General features: G+C 45.8%; 1 protein-coding gene across 2 annotated transcripts in view; it reads right to left on the bottom strand.

Moving 5' to 3' along the window:
- The window catches only part of WDR90 (WD repeat domain 90), a 1,426,420-nt gene that overhangs the window by 1,045,013 nt on the left and 361,887 nt on the right, over positions 1-19,520 (bottom strand). For both annotated transcript variants that reach the window (XM_085628141.1, XM_085628142.1), the window contains exon 20: positions 15,005-15,144. In XM_085628141.1, coding sequence (XP_085484267.1) covers positions 15,005-15,144 — 140 coding nt within the window. The remainder of the gene's footprint in view (positions 1-15,004; positions 15,145-19,520) is intronic.

Raw genomic sequence — 19,520 nt, 5'->3', positions numbered from 1 at the left:
GTAGGAAGCTCGAGGTTGAGAGCTTCAGCCGCCCTATGCAACACCACTGCATACCACGCACCCTCCTCCGTAGCCACGGTAGGAGGAGACAACATGCCAAGGTAAATAGAGGTGTCAAGACCACTTGCATCCCCCAGTTCCTCTCTCCAGTCCTGCTCAGATCCCATCTGATCAGTTAAAGGGTCATCTGACCCCTTCCAGCCCTCATCCTCTTCCTCAGGTTGCCAATCTGGGCAAAAAGGGACCCCAGGAGTGAACAGGGGCACAAACACCCCTCTCGGCGCCGGATCCGGCGTCGGGCGACGCCAGTCCGACTCCGGGTCCACATCGGGATGGAGGCATGGTCGCGCTCCAGGCAGAAGAGACACACACGGTGCGGATCCGTAACCGACATCAGTCAGGTACAGGAGCCGCAAGCCTTAAAACTGGGCATCCATTGTGCACCAGGAGTCGATCTACTCAAACAAGAAGTCGACAAAACTCGAGAAAAAGTTAGTGAAAAAATGACTGAGGTACCGGTCTCCCGGGATCTGCGCTGGCTGGCGCGGAAAAAGAAAGAACTGATGTCAACGCGCGAGGGCGGCGTCTTAAGTAGCTACCGCGACGTCAACCTGGCGACACGACGCCAACAACGGACGCAGAGCCGACCGACGCCACCTTCCAACGTGCAGAGGTAGTGCTGACGAAAAAACTTTCCTGAACCAGTCTGACGCCTTGGGGTAATTCTAAAGTAAGGAATCTATAACTAACATGTTTATTTCAGATACTAAGGATCATCACAGACACTTGACACTGGCACTAAATTTTTCACTGACCTGTAAGACGTATGGAACTGGATTTACTCAGTGTCGAATGGGAAAGGATTGCCTCATCCCACCAGTCGAAATCCAAATCGTTTGTGACCTAGATCCCAGAATAGGCCCGCACAGAGGAATCTACCCATGAAGGAACAAACCCCAAAAGACTGAGTGAAGTGGCAGCAAATATCATCTCCCACCCGGCGGGGGTGGGAAATTTCCATATGCGACAGATTCTGAACTAGACTCAGACTTTACCCTGCAACAAAACTCTGGAACTGACATGTTACAGGTTACACGGAGGTCGGTTGATGATCTGCGTTGAAGACGCTGAGGATGCTTAATGCATCCAGGTTTTTGGAGGTGAGGAATTGGTGATGGGGAATACTACCTCCATACACAGGTGGGATTGTTGGGAAATGGAGGCCACACCGGCTACAAAATACATTTATTTTTCTGACTGGTTAGCGAGCTAATCACTCGGGGCTTATCTCCATCAAACATGACCACCACCCAACCAAAGTTACTAGTGCGATTCACACCCACAAGTTGTTTACTGTTCTATTTAGTTTGGAGGGGTGCTACCTTTATATTCTGGTGAGGAGGGTAGTAATCTGATGCCTTAGTCTAATTAGCTCATGAATGATTACACTACACTACTGCCTGCATGGGTGGGAGTGGGTCTGCCAGCAGTACGCTGGTATTACCCCTGACTACATCCAATACATTATTGTTATCTAGATGGCAGGGCAAAGATAATATCATGGAATGTCAGGGGGCAGAACAGTATGTCAAAGAGGTATAAGGTCCTGCCCTACCTGAAAAGGCAAGGGGCACATATTGCCCTGTTACAAGAAACACACTTGAGTGCATCTGAAGGAGTACCCCTCCAAAAACGCTGGCGGGGACTGCAATACTACACAACATACTCTGCCTTCGCCAACTGGGTTCTTATTAATTTGTGGCCAGGAGTCCCATTCCAGGTATTGGAAGAGAAAATGGACCAGGAGGGTCGATATGCTGTAATTAGCAGACGACTGGGGAGCAAAGACATAACAATCGAAACTTATATGCACCCAATGCAGAAAGACCTAACTTTTTGAACAAGTCGTCACCTGTGCTAGCACCCTACATACCACACTCTACCATTATTGGTGGAGATTTTAATTGCATCACTGAGCGTAAGATGGATCGCTCACACCCACCATTGAGGTACTTCCCAGTGTTAAGAGAGTGAAAACGTTCCAAACCAGGTAAACACACTGGGGCCTATTAGACACATGGAGAATGATACACCCGAATGACCGAGACTATTCATTCCACTCAACACTACATGACCTACATGTGCGCATGGCTACCTTCCTGTACACATCGAAAGTACACAGGCTGGCAAAGAGCACTGAATATCTCACCAGAACTATATCTGATCATAACTGGATCATAACAGTCACCTGTGTTCCAACCCAAACCTGTATTCCTAATTGGAAACTTAAACGCGAAAACCTGGTGGGCCCAGCTTTCCAACATACAATTGGAGAGGGGATCCACAATTACTTTGCAGAGAATGAGGTCACAGTCTAGCCTGCCCTTACAGAATGGGAAGCTTTCAAATTAATAATTAAGGGGCAATGCATTGCGAATTTGGGAGGGGTTTGCAAGAAAATCGTACACAAAGTCAAAACACACAATAACATACTCAGACAGCTAGAAAGAGACCGACATAAAAAAATCCTACTCTCCGCCAATCTCTCACAGACGAAAAAGAAAAACTTGCAAACTAGTGGAAAGACTCTGCTGTTTTGATTACAAACAATCCATGGTCAGCGCCCCTGTGGAACGGGATAAGTCTAAAACATTGCTGGGCTTGCTGGCAAATGCAACAAAGAGAGGGCAGCAAATTCTAGAAATGGAGGACACCTAAGTACATATATAGCATTTTATCCTGCCGGTCCTCCCACCAAATGCGGTGGACTTGCTAGGCAGAGACACAGCAGTAGAATAGGTGATGGCAGACACCAAAGAAATGACCCGAGTGAAAGTGCTGAGGTTCGGACGGGCTCCTGGTGGTGTGTTATGCTACTTAAGTCAACCTGTTACCACCCGACAAACAGAGGTCTACAAAAAGGCAATGAAGGAATATGTACAGCCACAGAATACGAAGGAGGCATTAATAATCCCCCAACTCAAACCGGAACGGCCCTATGAAGACACCAAAGCGGGTAGGTTGAGCAGAAAATTGCCCACATGATTGATGCCCCATATAGCCGAACGAAACACCCCATGAATATCCGGCTTCACTTCTGATGGCAGCCCAACACTTAATTAAGAGGCAGTGGTGATGTAAATGGACATAGAAAAAGCTTTTGATAGCCTCAATTGGGAATACCTTGACAGAACAGAATGGACCAGACTCTTAAATACCGCACCCATATAGAGAATTAATTAAGGAAGGATAATCTCATATTCATGCAACGTAGCACGCGGCATCTGACAAGGATACCCTCTGTCCTCCCTGCTTTTCGCAATTGCGGTTGAACCACTGGCATGTAGAGCTCGACAGGGCACACTATATGACGGTATAAGAACCCAGAGAAGCACCCATTACATAGCTCTTTATGCAGACGGTAGGAAAGTAGGATCTTTCTGGCATAGATACTCCCACTTTTTGCCTGGTGTCAGTTTGTTTAGACTGTATCTCACTGGGATCCTGCTAACCAGGACCCAGTGTCAGTGCTCTCTCCCCTAAATTGGTTGGTTAGTACTTTGTACACCCCGCAATTGGCATACTGGTGTACCCCTGTAAGTCCCCAGTATATGGTACTAAGGTACCCAGGGCATTGGTACACCAGGGGTCTTACATGGGCTTCAGCATGTGTCATGCATTGCAGCCTGTGTGAAATGTTGCATGCACCTTTCACCCCAGATATAAGGTTTACCTTATATCCCGGTCACTGCACTTACAACCTATAAGTCACCCCTAAGGTAGGCCATTCAGCCCACGGGCAGTGTGCATGGTTCTAAATGTGAGGGCGCCCCTACACGAGCAGAGGCACCTCTACAAATCCCGGACTCAATTCTCTGGACTTTGGGAGAGGGAAGGCAGAACAAAGGATTCCCTGTAAAGGAGAGGTGCAACCACCTTTCCTTTCAAATTAGGTAGGGTGGGGTTGCTTGCAAGCGCCTCCTGACTGCTTCGAAGGGCACATTTGGTGCCCTCCTTGCATAAACCAGTTTGCTCCAATGTAGGAACCCTCGGCTCATGCTCTGGTGCGAAACTACACAGAACAGGTGACCACCCCCATGTCCTGCTCCTCGCCCGGGAGGTGAGCAGAGCAACATCAGGTGGCTGCTTGAGTCTGCCATCTTGAAATCAACATCAGCAGAGGCCACAGGGAGCATCTGACTGGTCAGTCCACCAGAGTAGAGTCCATGACCCCCCCTCCCCCTGACAGGTGGGTCACCGCAGACGACGTCCAGCCGCTTTCCTGGGTTACTTAAGGGCTCACCCAAGGGTGGGTCCTTAGATTCGTCTGGATAAGAATTCCTTCGCAAGATTCACCCTCAGGATTCTCCCACAAGACTCTTGTGCTGGGCTGGACCGGACTCAAGACAAGACTGCTTCTGGTAGGAAGGCTCCTACTGAAACTTGATCTCCTTGCTTTGCAACCATCCAGCAACATCCATGGTCGTGCATCCTCCTGAGTTACAAGGACTCTGTTTGCATTCAAGATAGCTGGAAGGACTCTCCCTTGGAGTGAAGGTACCTCGACAACGAAGACCAGCGTGTGGATCCTGCTGTACCACGGACACTTCAAGGCTCTGCAACACAGGTGGTGGTTTGGTGGCTCCCCAGAGGCCTGACCAGTCTTCTCTGCAACTTGGAAGACTGTAATCCCTCTCCAACCTACCGATTGCCATTGCTAAGGCTTGTTGATTCCCCGGTCCGCAGCTCTTCAAGCTCCAAGAAGCCCCAAACTCAAGCATCACACAGCTCCAAAAGCAATGTCCTCACTGCATCCCTTGTGATGTGGGCCTCCATCTTCTGTGTGCCGTCGAGGTCTCCCTGCGACTCCCTTTGTCTTCTGCCAGAGTGCCGTTCTGGGGTCTCCATCGATTCCTGCTGGCTGGCCTGCTTGCTGACATCCGGTCCTGACTTATCTGTGATAGGTGCATTCCTTAGACCTTGCTGGTCTGTAACTAACATTTCTTCGTGCAACATGCCTGTTGCGTTTGCCAAGGTTTGTCGGTGGTTCTGGTTGCCACTGACCCTCTTGCATCTCGTCAACCGGTGTGGGACGGCTACTGTGTTTCTACAACATCATCTGCTCTCCACAGCTGCGTCTTGAAGACCACCGTCCCACACTGAGGTACAACCGACAAGGGCTGGCATTGTGCTCCTGCTCCTCCTGGATACCTCCAGGTGGTTTGGACTCGGTCTTCTCTCTTCACAGGTACTCCTCATCCAGAATCCATGCCTGGGTCCACCGACCTGGTCCACGGATCACTGTAGCAGCGGGGCACTGCTTTGCACCTATGCACCCAGGCTCCCTGGTGTAGGTATCCTGGTTCTCTGGGTATCCACAGGTAGGGGTGCTCTCCAACTTCACTTATTCCAACGGGTTTCCTCAGGCTCTTCTGGGAAGGGTCCTGAATCCGGGAAACTCCAACCACGACTTCCCCATGTTATCCTATGGACAATGGCCTGGGGTATCGCCACTGCACACGGGCGCCTAGAGACTAGTAGTTACTTGCCTGTGGTGGTTCCCTGCTTCCCCTGGCCTCTTGATCCTTGGGTGTTAATCTCGTTTGGGTACTCATCTCACATCACATTTTCTTAGTATATGGTTTGGCCCACCCATTGAGGCTCAAGTGTTTTATGTGTTTCACTTACCTGTTGTGAAGTATATATTGGTGTGTATTGATATCTCCAGATGGGAGATATACCAAAGTAGTTTTAGTGTTGGTGTGTAATAAATATTAAAGTATTTTTCTAAAACTTGTGTGGTTCTTTTTTGTGTAAGCTTCAACGACTGACTGTGTGGTAATGCACCTGCTTTACACCCTCCTGAAAAAGTCTTAGCTGCTCTCCACATCTACCCCTTGAGAGCTTTTGGTTATCAGGGACCACTTTTATATCACTATAGGCTTTTTTTTTCTTTTTTTATCACTAAGGGTTGTCTGGACTGAGTGCAGGGTGCCTCACCAATAGGTGTACACCATATACTGAGACCGCCTCCTAAACAGGCGATATGTTGCTCTTTCTCAATGATAAATGAGCCAACATAGATAACGCGTCCCACCTACTTAACGTGTTCGGAGGACTGTCTGGATTAAATGTGAACTGGCAAAAGAGAAGTCTTTTCCCCTTACAGCACATTCCAGACCTAGAGGCACCAAGTGGGAATCTGTCTCCTTCAGATATCTGGTGGTTCAACTGTACCGAGACGAACTTGACGTCCTGGAAGTTAATGTGAGAAGAGCAATTAAGACACTACGCACAGGGATAGGATTCTGGAAGACGTTCCCACTCTCAGTGACGGGACGAGTGGCAATTGCTAAAATGATAACGATACCTAGGCTGTTGTATTATTTTGCCACACTATCCATAATAATCCTATGAAATAAATACACTACTCATAGTCCTGATTTGGAAAAAGGAGAGATGTCTGGTGGAACTAACAAAACTCCAACATCCAGTCCACAATGGTGGCCTTGTGGCCCCAGACTTCTGAATCATATTATGTGACAGCACAGATGCAATGGGGGAGAAACCCCACTGGAGGCAGATACACCACCTCTCCAGTCATTGTTTGAATTGGTATTAGAGCCCAAATGAGGTAAGGCCCAGGAGCTTTCTCATGCTGGCCAAACAATGTTGGCCACATTTTCAGCAGAAAACTAGAACAAACGCACCCTACTCCCCAGACTTGCCTCTGAGCTGGTTATCGACCTTTCTGCATAAGGATGTCCAGAATCAGTTAATGAACTGGACAGCACTAGGCATTGAAAGATTTGGTGGCATATACTGCCGGGTAACTTTAATCCTTTGAGGAGCTACAGATTACCCAGCCATGATTTACCAGCAGGACAGTTTCTACTCAATGGAGCAAAAACAGCAGTGTTGAGATGGCATTGAACTGGAGGACAGAATAAACCCAAAACATTTATGGGATGTCACACACTTTTTACCACCATGAGCAATCTAAGGCATTCACAAGCGTATACAGTGCACTACAAGAGGACGTAACTGTCCCACTACATTTAAGACAAATGGGCGACAGACGCGGACACCCAAATATTGTCTAATATTTGGGTGTCCGCGTCTGTCTGACTGGATATGAATTGAAAAGTGTGTCCAGAAATGCTAGATTCAAATGAATTAATTTCTAATACATACTTGGGGCATACATCACTCTAGGCAAAATGAACAAATATTTCCAGCACGCCCAATCGGCATGCTTCAGGTGTGGTGGCAAAGGAGCTGAGATGCTCCATATGGTGTGGAGCTGCGCACGCCTTACTAAATACTGGGTGGACGTGATGACATTAATCAATGATGTAAAAGACTGTAATATATTGATTCTACCAATTACATGCCTATTGGGACATTTTCCTAGACCCAATAAACATAAAGTGAGTACTAAATTCATCAAAATGCTTTAATACTAGCCAAGCAACAAATTACACTCAACTTGAAAAACACTAAAGGACCTCAAATGACGAAATGGCGCAGCAATCTTGTTCGCTGGGCAGAATATGAGAGTATAAACGTCCTGAGATTTGCCAAAAGTGTGAGACATCACTAGAGGTAGCTCGGGCATGAGAGGGTCTATTAAATGATCTGTGATCAGAAGAGGATAGCTCAGTGGGAAGTCCTCTCCCCAGTTGTCGGGGACAACAGGGACCTGAAAACTCAATTTCCATTCTCCAGTATAGTTTAACACTTGCCCCAGCTAAATCAACTCTCTAGGGCCTCAGAACCTTACAGAGCCGGAGCGACCTCACAACATCTCAAGCTTTCAAATAACTGCAGGCGGGCTCGCTACCAAGACCCTTCACAGATATACGCTTTGGGTGCTTATTGGCCCGAGCAAGAGGGTGGGGGTAGGGGAATGTAAACAAGTTTACTTTTTATTGCTACCTTCATTGTTAATGATATAGATAAAGTGAATTCACATGGAGAACAGTGTGATTATAATATTAATACTCTTTTATAATACTTAACCCATGAATGTAAAGACTTCACATGTACAGGACCTCTGCCATGGAGTGTGAAGCACACACTTTCATTATAAACGAATGCACACCGTTTTCGGAAGAATGCCAATGAACAAGTTACTTAACTTTGGTAACAAATTATCTGATAGAGACTGTATCTAGAACAGCAACAATGGAAGGAGTAACTCCAATATCAACTAAGAAGCGAATGAAAGCAAAATACTTTTTTTAAAAGAACCCTCACTCACCAAGCTAGTTGGTGACATGCTTCATCATAGGGTTCCCACCAAAGCCGCAGAATGCCTCTCAGGTGTGCTGCCACGCCTAATTACAGCGGAGCAGGTTTGGTTTGTGCAAAGTGAGTGAAATGGTGAGGAAGTGGATTAAGATTGCCTTTATTATTCCCTGAACCTTTATACTGGGATCATAAGGCAAGATTAAAAGCAAAAGGGGATGTCCTGTTAGGTTCAATTGGCCTTTGACATCCGTTGGTGTGTTTTAGTGACAAGGTCAGGTCTACATGTTTCAGCCTCAGTATGCAAAGTTGGCAGGCTTTCTTCAGGACCAGTACTGACACGAGAGGTAGGCACTCACTAAGGTGCACCCATCCCTGTGTCAACGAAAAAAACGAAAACTTACGGTTCAGCTTTCAGCGTATTTTGAAAGGTGTAAATCTGTAAGAGAAAACAACATATCACAATACACAGTTTAAATATTTTTTACTGAAGGACCTTTCTCAGCAGAATAGGAAACTCGGCGTTTTCATCGGTGTCGTTCAGAACGTGCAAATAGCTCTCCAGACTATGGTGCCATGTTCTTAAGTGTCGTGCACACATGTTGTACACCCACGCAGATGGATTAATACCATGGCAAATATCTTAAAATAGGGGAAGTATGGACAATGCGACCCCTTTCTTATCATCCACAGGAAACAGTGCAGTGTGGAGGAATCATTATTAAAACCAAAAAAACGTTACTTCCAGGTTCGCCTTCTTTGAAATGATCTGGAGATCACGATTTGGCAAACAAACATGGAGGATAAAAGTGTTCAAGGCTTACAAGGGAATTTAATTATTCCTGCCCCTTGGATCCCGTCGGGAGACGTTGGCTATAGTCACACACTAAAAATGACAAAGAGAATTGTGAGATAACAGGCTCATAAAGGGTGTCAAAATACCCATATTAGCTGTGAGCCCGTCAGTCTACTTACTTTTTCAAGCTCAACCGCCATCCTTTCGCACCTGCCGTGTGCCCTGGTCTGGGATCCCGAGGATGAGTGAGTCCCGGGACCCGGTGTATTTGAATGTTGTTGCCTGCACTGTAGCGTGTGCGCGTCATCGCGTAGGGCATGTCCGCGTCACCACGCAAGGCGTGATGACGTGTACGAGCCCTCCCGCAAATAGAAGGGGCCGGCATCCAAGATGAATGCAACTTTATTGATCTCGTAAGAGGCAAAATGGATCTATCAGTATCCAACTGGAATTTTTACACAAACAAGCCAGAAAAGGGTATTAATGCATTCGCCGATATTCCCAGGCTGGGTACACTGGTTGTACCTGTATTCGTATGCAAAACGTGCCGTTAATAAGTAACATTAGGTTGTGGCTGAAGTAAATTGCCTCATTTGTCGAGTAATCAATGCTTCAGTATCCGAATACATGGATAACCCAATATGTCAGAATTGAAAATACATATGTAGCAAATCCATATAAAAATCTTTGACACACGGTGCATATGTGCTCGATGGTATGTCCCGGTGTGTTACATATAGCTATAAATGTCTAAATGTGTAAGCATGCCTCATTTCTGGAACAATAGAGACGTGGCTATGAATAGATCCTTAATGCCTTATTAAGTACCTACCCCTATGCTATGTATAAATGCATGAAAAAAATGCATGAAAAAAATCTCATTGGAAGAGGAGTTCAAGCAAGTAATGACTCATAGAGGGGACATTGTTTGCTGCAGAGGTGTAAAGGGACATTAAATCTAATCCCCTAATGTTCGTTCTATTTCTGATTTAGCGAATTCCACAGGATATTATCATTCAGCCCTTGTTTATGTGTGGAAAGTCTGTATATCCAGTGTTGTTCTTTCTCCAAGAGAAGACAGAAATGAGAGAGTCTTTCAAGCTCCTTGCTCTCTTAAAAGAAAAAAAGAGGTTTTCCCACTTCATTTTGCCGTATGTAAGATTTCCCAATGTTTATTTATGGATTTCGTCACTAGGTTTGAAACCGTGCTGTAGGTGGTCATGCAGGTGCGTGGAGCCACAAATTCCTTACTTTAGAATCCTCCAGGCGCGAGACAGGATCTGGACATTTTTTCAATAGTACGTCGGAAGAGGGTGTCGCGCAACTCTGTATCTACATCGATGGAGTCCATGTAACCCCATCCCGATGTCAGTTTCTTCTGTGGCTATTTTACAGGCCCAAAATGTGGAGCCACATATAGAAATTGCCGACTGAATGAAGTGGTGTGCTAAAATAAAAGACACCCTTGTGTTAAATAATCACTGAACTCTTAATTCAATATATGAAGTTCCATAACAAAATCAATGAAACAAAAGTGCGAATTACTTACTTTCGGTAACAATGTATCTGGTAGAGACGATTCTAGCTGCAGATTCCTTCACGTAGAATTATCCCCAGGCGTGAGACTGGATCTGGAAACTTTTTTGCCACAGCATCCCAGCGCACCGGGGGCGGGGCGACATCACGCAACTGCGCCCAGGCGTCGTCCGCGCACGTGACGTCAGCGAGGTCACATAAGACCCGCCCCGGCGCGCCAACGTCAGTTTTCTTCGGAGAACTTTTCCGCACCACAACGCGGAACCACCAGATAAAAAACTGTGGAAGCATGGGAACAGTGTGCGAAGAGCAGAAAAATTGGAAGGAAACGGTGACTAACAACACCACCAGAGTAGTGCCAACACCGCAGAACCCAAGGGCAGGGAAGGAAGAAGAACAACAACAAGAACAAGCAGAAACCTGCGCAGTCACTCTGCCAGCACATAGACAGCCTCCCATCCCTGTGCCCCGGAGGCAAAGAACATGCGTAAAAGTCATGACACATGTAGTAAACCCACCCCCCCATCCTGAGCAAGGAATGGGACCAGTCCCAAGACAGACAGAGACAACAAACTTCCAAGCCACCCCAACCTAGAGGGCAACCACCCACAAGGACAAGGGCAAGACATGGCCAGAGGGCCCTCAATCAGAGGATAGCAATGGAAGGAAGGGAGGGGAGGGAGGACAGGGATAGAAAGCAATCCCCCACAAACCTGGAGCAGCCAGAGCAGCAGGGCACTGGAACCCCATCCTCCAAAGAACCAAAGGAGGAATGAACCGCCCCCAGATGGAGCCACCCATCAAAAACAAGGAAGGCACTCACAGGAGACACAGCCCCCCACCGGGAGGCGAGTACCGAAGACCAACTCAAGGGTCCTCGCAGAACAGGGGAGGAAGGGCGGGCCGTGAAGGAATCTGTGGCTAGAATCGTCTCTACCAGATACACCGTTACCGAAGGTAAGTAACTCGTACATCTGATAGAGATTACTAGCCACAGATTCCTTCACGTAGAATAGATACCCTAGCATTACCCACGGGGAAGAAGGGTATGCGAAAGGACCCCACCAGCCAATGCAGAACAGAGGGCCCCACAGGGGACCAGATCTGTGGACCAGGTAGAACCTCGCCCCTGCCAGGCCAAGGGAACCCCCGCCAGCAGAACCCCACCGACCCCCAGGGGATGTAGGAGGGAAAGAAGGCTGAAGAGGCTCGTGCCCTCACAGCGAGGAACCAAGGGTAAGGACGGAGAGGCGGAAGCACCCCACAAGGCAACATAGCTTCAGCCCAATGCCAAGGCAGGAAAGGCGGAAGAAGAAGAAGAAGAAGCCTAGAGGGCCCAAGAAAACGAGGGAAAAGAAGGCGAACCCACTCCAGATGGAGAGCAGCCTGCCAGCCAGAACAGCGCCGGCAGTCAAGCCGCCAGAAGCAAGAAGAACAGCCAAAGGCCCCAGGAAGGCAGAGTAGTCGATGCCAGGCAAGGGAGAACACAGGATCATCCCAGACCTCAGGACAGGAGCAGGGACAGGAGGAGATGCCCAGGCACACCACTACGAGTAGCCGCGCACACGACCTCAGGAAGCAAAAGCAACCTACCTAAAAGCCATGGAGAACAGGCACCCGAAGGCGAACAGAACCCTCTAGCAGAGCGCAAGCTATATGACCGCTACCACTACCCCACATAGGGTATGTTAAGTTTCAAGATATGGGAACCCTCTTTGTAAGAACTTCCGCAGCAGAGGAAAAAACAAAAAGAGCCATGCTGCATACAGTTGAGTTGTGAGGTGGTACCAGAATCTTATGGGGGAATCTAGCCCGGTCACATCACAATGCAAGTAAGTCCCTAGCCCAGTGATTTAACAGCCTCCCTCTCCAGCATCTGGTCTTGAGTGAGATTTGACTGACAGGCTCTGTCAAGCTCCAACTAGCCAGAAGGGTACCAAAAAGAAAAGACTCAACTTCTTGGTGAAACCATAAGGAGTCATTGGAAATGCATTGAAGACCGGACTGGCCTGACTGGGCATCGGGCATTTCCACAGGAGGCTAGTATGGTCGGGGGGAGGGGGCAAAGGGAGTTTGTTAGTGGGGGCCGGTTTTGTAGTAGTGCAGCAGTTTTAAAAGCACTGCAAAGTTCTTGCACACCCAGTAGTTTTTAGGCAACAATACAATGGTTAAGATAAGTCTGTTGATTAATGTGCCTGCTGTAGAGAGATGGTAGTTTTGTTTTGTGGCAGTTTTGACTCATCTAAGGTAGCTCAGAGGGTTAATATGCCTGCTGAAAAGAACGTGCACCATGCATATCAAAGAATGGTATTTTATGTGAATAGCTCAGTGGGATACTCCCTACGTCATAGAGATTCCTTTGTTACTGCGCAGTTCGTAAGTTACAATCATAATCTAGCACAGGGAGCTATGAACTGCCATCAAGGAGCTACATGCAAACTGCATGGTCATGGTCGAAAGTTATGTATTTCCCAGTCTTTCATTATCCTGATGTTGCTAAAAAAAAGTTTGTTAGGGTAGAAATAAATTCTTATTTTTAAAGTCAACCCTAACAACTGTATTATGTTCTGAGTTTGTGCATCTCCAGACCAAGCGATCCTAAAAAATGCCGATCAGTATGGATGACATGTGAATCCTACACCTTGTAGTCCCCTATGCCTTATGTAACATTTTCAATACACTGATTTATACACGTATGATTCATTGCCTCGGTATGCATGTGTGTGATGAAAAGTGCTCTGACTGGTACGAGAGGTGCTATAAAACAAAATGAAATACATGCGAGAGAGGGGCTTTGGAGAGATGAGAGGCACTGTTGTAAAATGATAGTGAGGGAATCACTGAAGGAGCCAAACAAAGATTGTTATATCCTGGTGCACAGTAAGGTCCTCATTTACTATGCTTTAAAAGCGAATACATTTGAATATATAATGACAAATGTGTTGTAGAATGCACCATTTTTTACAACATTTTTGTAAGGAGAGCACCCCCCAAAACCCCCCTTTATAGTGGATAGGCGCACTTGCTGCACTCACTATGCACCATATGGGGGCTGGTCTGCCAACTGAAAAACATTTTCAAGGGCTAGTTTGGGTTCCCAGTCCGGCCCTGAATGCATTCAGAGAAGTGCTTGACCTTTTGATGCAATTTCATGTTGAAAGGGTGGGTCAAGACAGAAAGTCGATTAAACACAATAAAGTTTTATATTTTTTGTTGCTGTACGTTTGCTGAAACCAAATTATGCCTTTACACAGGCATTTGGTTTTGCTGCATTTCAAGTGTTCTTTTTCCATTAGTAGGTTCCAGCTTTAGGCAGCTTTTAAAGTCTATAGGTAGACCTATTGTTTTCAATACATAACATATACTTAGAGTGGGCTTTGGGTGAGCCAATTGCTCATGACTGCATGACTTTGCCATCTATCCCAGTTTTCTTCTCCTGATTCAGTAGCTATTCTCAATATTCTTCTGTTTGTCCCATCCAGGAGTATTTCGGCCTCAAAGTGTTCAGAGTGAATGTGCTGTATCCTCCCACTGGGCCCAATAGGAGAAAGGGCAAAATAGATCAGACCTTCCTGAACAGATCTTCATCTCTAAGGCCCAACCTGACCTTGGATTTCAATATGGCATAATCATCGAACCGTTTTATGCAAATTCAACCAAAGAATGATTTTAAGCCAAAAAACACTTCGCTCAGTCCTGTGTCACCTTAAGTCCTGTGAACTGATTCTTTCGACTTCATATACCCTATCGTTCAGTCTTGGATTATAATCATTCCTACCCAAAATATTCCATATGCCCCGGGCGATTGGGATTATGCAGCAGGGAAGGACAGAGTTATGCCGCAGGGTTGGGTAGATTATGCAGCAAGAAAAGGCAAATTATGCAGCCTAAGGTGGCAAACTTTGTGACAGTATTACTTTGCTATTTTGTCCTTTTTAAACATGGTAACACTGTCTGGACAGGAATGACTCTTTATTAGTACCAGTTTAATATTTACATAGCAAAAAGCAATTGAAAGATGGCCACCACCATTGTAAAGTGGTTTCCACTACACAGGGACATGTGTCGCCATGCTTTTAGTAATGTTTGATCCATTTGTGATAAAAAAACATTATTTTTGTAAAAATCTGTACATTATGCAGCATTTGACGGATTATGAGGCAAACACAACAAATCCTAGTATGCGAAAATGGCCGCAGCCACAGAATCACATAATTCCAACCGCCATGCAAAGAGAATAATGGAGAAGCGTACCTCAAATGCCCTATTCAAAACAACTGACAAAACCTTACTTAGTCCATCCCTGAATATACGCAAGATGGGGCAATCAACAAACATGTGCACATTGTTTGCTTTCAACACCCCCCCTCCAAATATTCTATTGTGTGCATTTGTCTAAACTGCTTTTAGTTGCTGACTCACTTATGTTCCACAAGGAGTGAGGAGGATGATATGTTGAAAACCCGCACAATGCCGCTGTTGAATCCACAAGCGAACACATGACGCAGAGGATGGAATGTTACAGCACAAGGAGTCTCGTCAACTGAAGTGAAGTCATATTGCTGTAAATTAGGGGGGAAAAAATAATAGTAATTTGAAACACAGACAGGTGTGAGTCTCTTAAGCTCCAGAAAGAATGCACATATCAAAACATTTGGCATTTGTGCTACATTTATGGTCGAGTAAACTGCATCATATCAATGTACTTTCTTAGTAACAGTGACACAAACACTGGGAAGATGCACAGGCATTATTAACCATTTACAAGCGCTTGTGTGGAGCTTTGGACAGAAGTATCTGGCTGACAGGCAAGCGATATACTGTAAGCTGATTGCTCCACTAAAACCAAGCAAAAAACCGCTGTTCAACGAATTCTGGATGATTCCCTCAACTTCTTCAACTCCAGTCTACTTGTACTTCTGGACCTCGCAAATGTCTTTGATACTATCAATTACTACTCTCTGATTAACAGCCTGAAGGATTGCATAGGCATCAAAGGGCAAATCCTAAAGTGGTTTGTTGCTTATCAATCTTACCATACTCAAAAAATGAAAATAGAAAGCTCCATCTCATGCAAAACCATCCTAGTCACTGGAACTCACTTGGGAAGCCCACCTGAGGGCAATTACCTACTAGCATGCAGAGGGGAGAAGAGTGTGTGTTAATGCTTCTATGGACTGTTAGAAAGCCTCTTATGAAAGAGCAGGATCTCTGAAACGCGTCAGGCTATGGAAAATGTTTGGAATTAAATGCCGGTTTGAAAGTAAAGTTTCTGATGAAACATCCTTTGCTGAGTGCATCTTCAATTTTGGACAACAACTTGGAGATGGAGATGGATATATATCTATATCCTACTAGACTAAAAAAGATAGATATATCTATGGCCTCCGAGGATCCGCGCACCCTCCCCGAACCAAGCGCGCACCCTCCCGATCACGCGCTGAATGCTAATTGGCTGTAAAATGTCTGTCTGCATTCGAAACCAGGAACTGTTGGCAGCCATTTTGTGCCTCGGTAGAAGCGAGGCTGATTAAGTAAGGGAAATAAGTGTGTGAAAGATGTAAAGGGGGCAGGGTAGAAATACTCTGACCCTCTAGTGTTGCTTAGGGGGTCCCAGAAGGATCCCCTGGGGCCCCCTTTTTTTTAATTAAAAAAAACGGCAAAATGCGCGCACGGTGCGCGGTTCCTAATGTGTTGGGTGCGCGGATCCCCCAAAAATTGAAAAAAAAGAATAAAGTTTTGAAAATATAGTTTACAAATTATTTAAAAAAAAAAAAATATATATTTTAAAACATTAACAATTTTTTTTTTAAACCCAATAAAAACAAAAAATATTTTTTAATTTTTAAAAGAATTAATTGAAAAAATAAGTTAAAAATTAGGTGATAAAGTATTTAAAAAAAACATAATTAAAGGAATTGACACACTGAAATTGAAAAATTTAGAAATTCAATGAAAATCATTAAACATCATAGCTTTAAAGATAAATTATAGATAGGAATTAGCATTTAAAAAAACCTTTGAAATTCACTGAAAAATCATAGGTTTCATGCACGTTATAGTTAGGAATTGGCATTTAAAAAACCTTAGAAATTCACTGAAAAAACCATAAGTTTCAGGGGTGTTATAGTTAGCTGGACATTTCCCTCGTACAAAACCCTAGAAATTCCCCCGTTATAGTTAGTTCAGCTAACTATAACTCGCGCGCCCCTGCAATGCACTGCTGATGACGTCACATATTACATCACTCATGACATGGTCCGTGACATCACTGATGACATCTCAAATTTGTTTGTTTTTTTAAAAGCCGAGATGCGCGGAGGATCCGCGGATCCGGCTGCAAAAATAACGAAGCGCGGTCTCCCGCGCTTCGTTTAATTGAAGCCCCCGGGTGGGTCAGGTCCCGGGGGCAGAAAATAAAATGTGTGGGGGGCCCCATTCCCCCCCACACTGCCCCAGGGACCGCCACCCCCCGGGGCATTCCATAAGTATTTGCGATTGATGCCGGAATTCCCGGGCTCTGAGTGGCTGCAGGGTTGTGCCCCTGTGGGGCTCCTTCCCACAATCAGGAGAACCTACACCCCCCCACACGCCGCCTCTCTTAACAGGCTGCTCCACTTTTCCCACGAAGACATAGTGAAACCTGTGGAGCTAACACAAGCCCTGGGGGAATTCCATGGGACTTGTGGGGAGGGGGGGGGGGGGGGGGGGGAGAGTAAACACACAAATTGTGACAGCGGGAACAGTGTTGTTCCTGCGCGAGGTGAGGGGGGCGGACAGCGAAGCACAGTGTAAGACGTGGGGCTCTCCCACGTTAGTCACATGCACCCTCGCTGTTTGCCTGTTGATCTGTCACTGTACATACAAGACACACCCGGGGCGACTTCCACTGAATGCTTTCCTCATTTTATTATTTTTAAATTGGTATTTTCTTTCAAGCAACTCTGACCGCCCACCTTGCCCCCCTACGTCGAACAGCCAGCAGTGCCCTTCCGTCGGTGGGTTGTGTTGATGCTTTCGTTGGGCTACCCTTGGGGCTATGCATGGCATTACCATGTGGACGGTGTGTTTTACTACTTAGTGGGGAGTGACCTGCTGCTTTTTATTTTTGCCCAAGTATGTTACCAGCTGGGATGATTTGTTATGGTGGACATTGCCCGAGGAAAGGCTCGAATACTTTGTTGCTTTAACACGGATGTAATTTATGATTTATATTTTGTTGTTGTTTCCTAGGGCTTCGGTAGGGGTACAATTTTCAAATATGCACACACAAATCTTTGGCTTTCCATTAAATGTATGGCGAGTCTTGTTTTCCAAACACGATTGTCCTTAAAACTGTCTTGAGTCTCTGCCCCTGTTTTTTTTTATTTTGCATTTACGTTTTTTACTCATATTCAAAAATACCCTCCCTAGATACGAGGTAACCTGGCTGTAACAGAAGGAAACCCAAGTCTGCACCCTTGCTTGCAGTTGCATTGTGCAATGAATGGCCCCTCACCCAATTGGACAATGGCTTACTGAAACAGGTGTAATGTTTCCTACACGTTTTGTTTATGCCTTGCATCGCATACACGCTGCATTTAAAGAATGGGTTTTTGATTTGTGATAGGGAAGAACTTTCTTGTGCCTTTTGTGCGCTATTGTTCAGTGGGACTGCTGTGGGACAATCACGTTGTCTTGGATCCTCCCGGGAACAGGAAAACGTGATATCCTAAATTAACAACTGGAATTACCAGTTCTTCACGCAGGAGTGTACCGTAAAGGCAAGCACTTGTTCTAAGGTTGGCAGGGCTTTATGAATTCAATGTAGTTGTTTTATTTTTTTGGGGGGGGGGGGCGGATTCCACTGTTGTCGGCACTTGGTAAACAATTTCACACCCTGTGCTTTCTGGCGTTATATAAATTGACTATATACCCTAGCCAGTGATGCCTCAATTATTTACTGGTAATACTAATTTCTTTCTATAAATTGAGTTCACAAAGCCACAGAGGAATCAAAGTAAGTCAAACTTTATACTGTTTTATGATAATTGTAAAATTGCTATGGGAGAACCTGCTGTAGCAGTTTCCAGTCATGTTGCAAGCATGGAGCCCGCTCTAGTTGTCTCACAGGTGTGGGAGAGGAATAGGGGTAATGGAGGACGTAGGCACACACTGAAGGATGTAGCACCTGCAAATGGTGCAGTTTTGCCTGAAATTGTGTTTTGTCCCCTTTATCAGAGAAAAGGGGTCAGAAACATAATTATTCACTAATGTGACCACCACCTGAATTTCAGACAGTGAAGGTCTCGCTAGGAGGTTGTCTTATGTTAACTGCTTTGAGGGTTGTAGACTTCCAACTTGGATCTTGACAGGATACAGTGTTTGGGGCAACATTACCTTTCCCTTCAAACCTGACTGAATTATGGAACAGCAGAGCAAGAGTGCTGCTAAGAAGCACAGTGTAGAAGAGCTGTAGGGCCTTGGAGAGACAGTGTTCCTCTCCAAGGGTATAATGAAAGTGGCGACGAATGGAAAGAAGTTGATGAGCAAACCATTTCTTGGTCATGAGAACTTTTGCAGGGGTTTGTGTAGAAGTGTGCCTCACAGGTGGATTAATTGATGGTGGGGTTGTCCTGACAGGGTACGTTATATCGGCAGACGCCTCACTATCCACCCAGTGGACGCAAGGTTTGAAAATAGCAGTGATGAGAGCATATTTAGCCTCTGGTTTTGGGATCATGGCCTCAGCATATGCCGGTTTCAGTATAACGCCCTAATGAACAAGTTACTTACCTTCGGTAACGATGTATCTGTAAGAAACATTAGTTAGTTAGATTCCTCACCTTAGAATATCCCCAGGCATCAGGCTGGAACCGGAAAGATTTTTTGTAGCAATACCCCTTGCGCGTCGCTAGGCGTCGTTTGCGGCTCCGCGTCCGTCGTTGGCGTCGTGCGC

This window comes from Triturus cristatus, chromosome 10 (assembly GCF_964204655.1).
Source record: "Triturus cristatus chromosome 10, aTriCri1.1, whole genome shotgun sequence".
Classification (NCBI taxonomy): domain Eukaryota; kingdom Metazoa; phylum Chordata; class Amphibia; order Caudata; family Salamandridae; genus Triturus; species Triturus cristatus.
The sequence above is the reverse complement of the archived record's forward strand: the minus strand, read 5'-3'. Positions and strand labels throughout refer to the sequence as shown.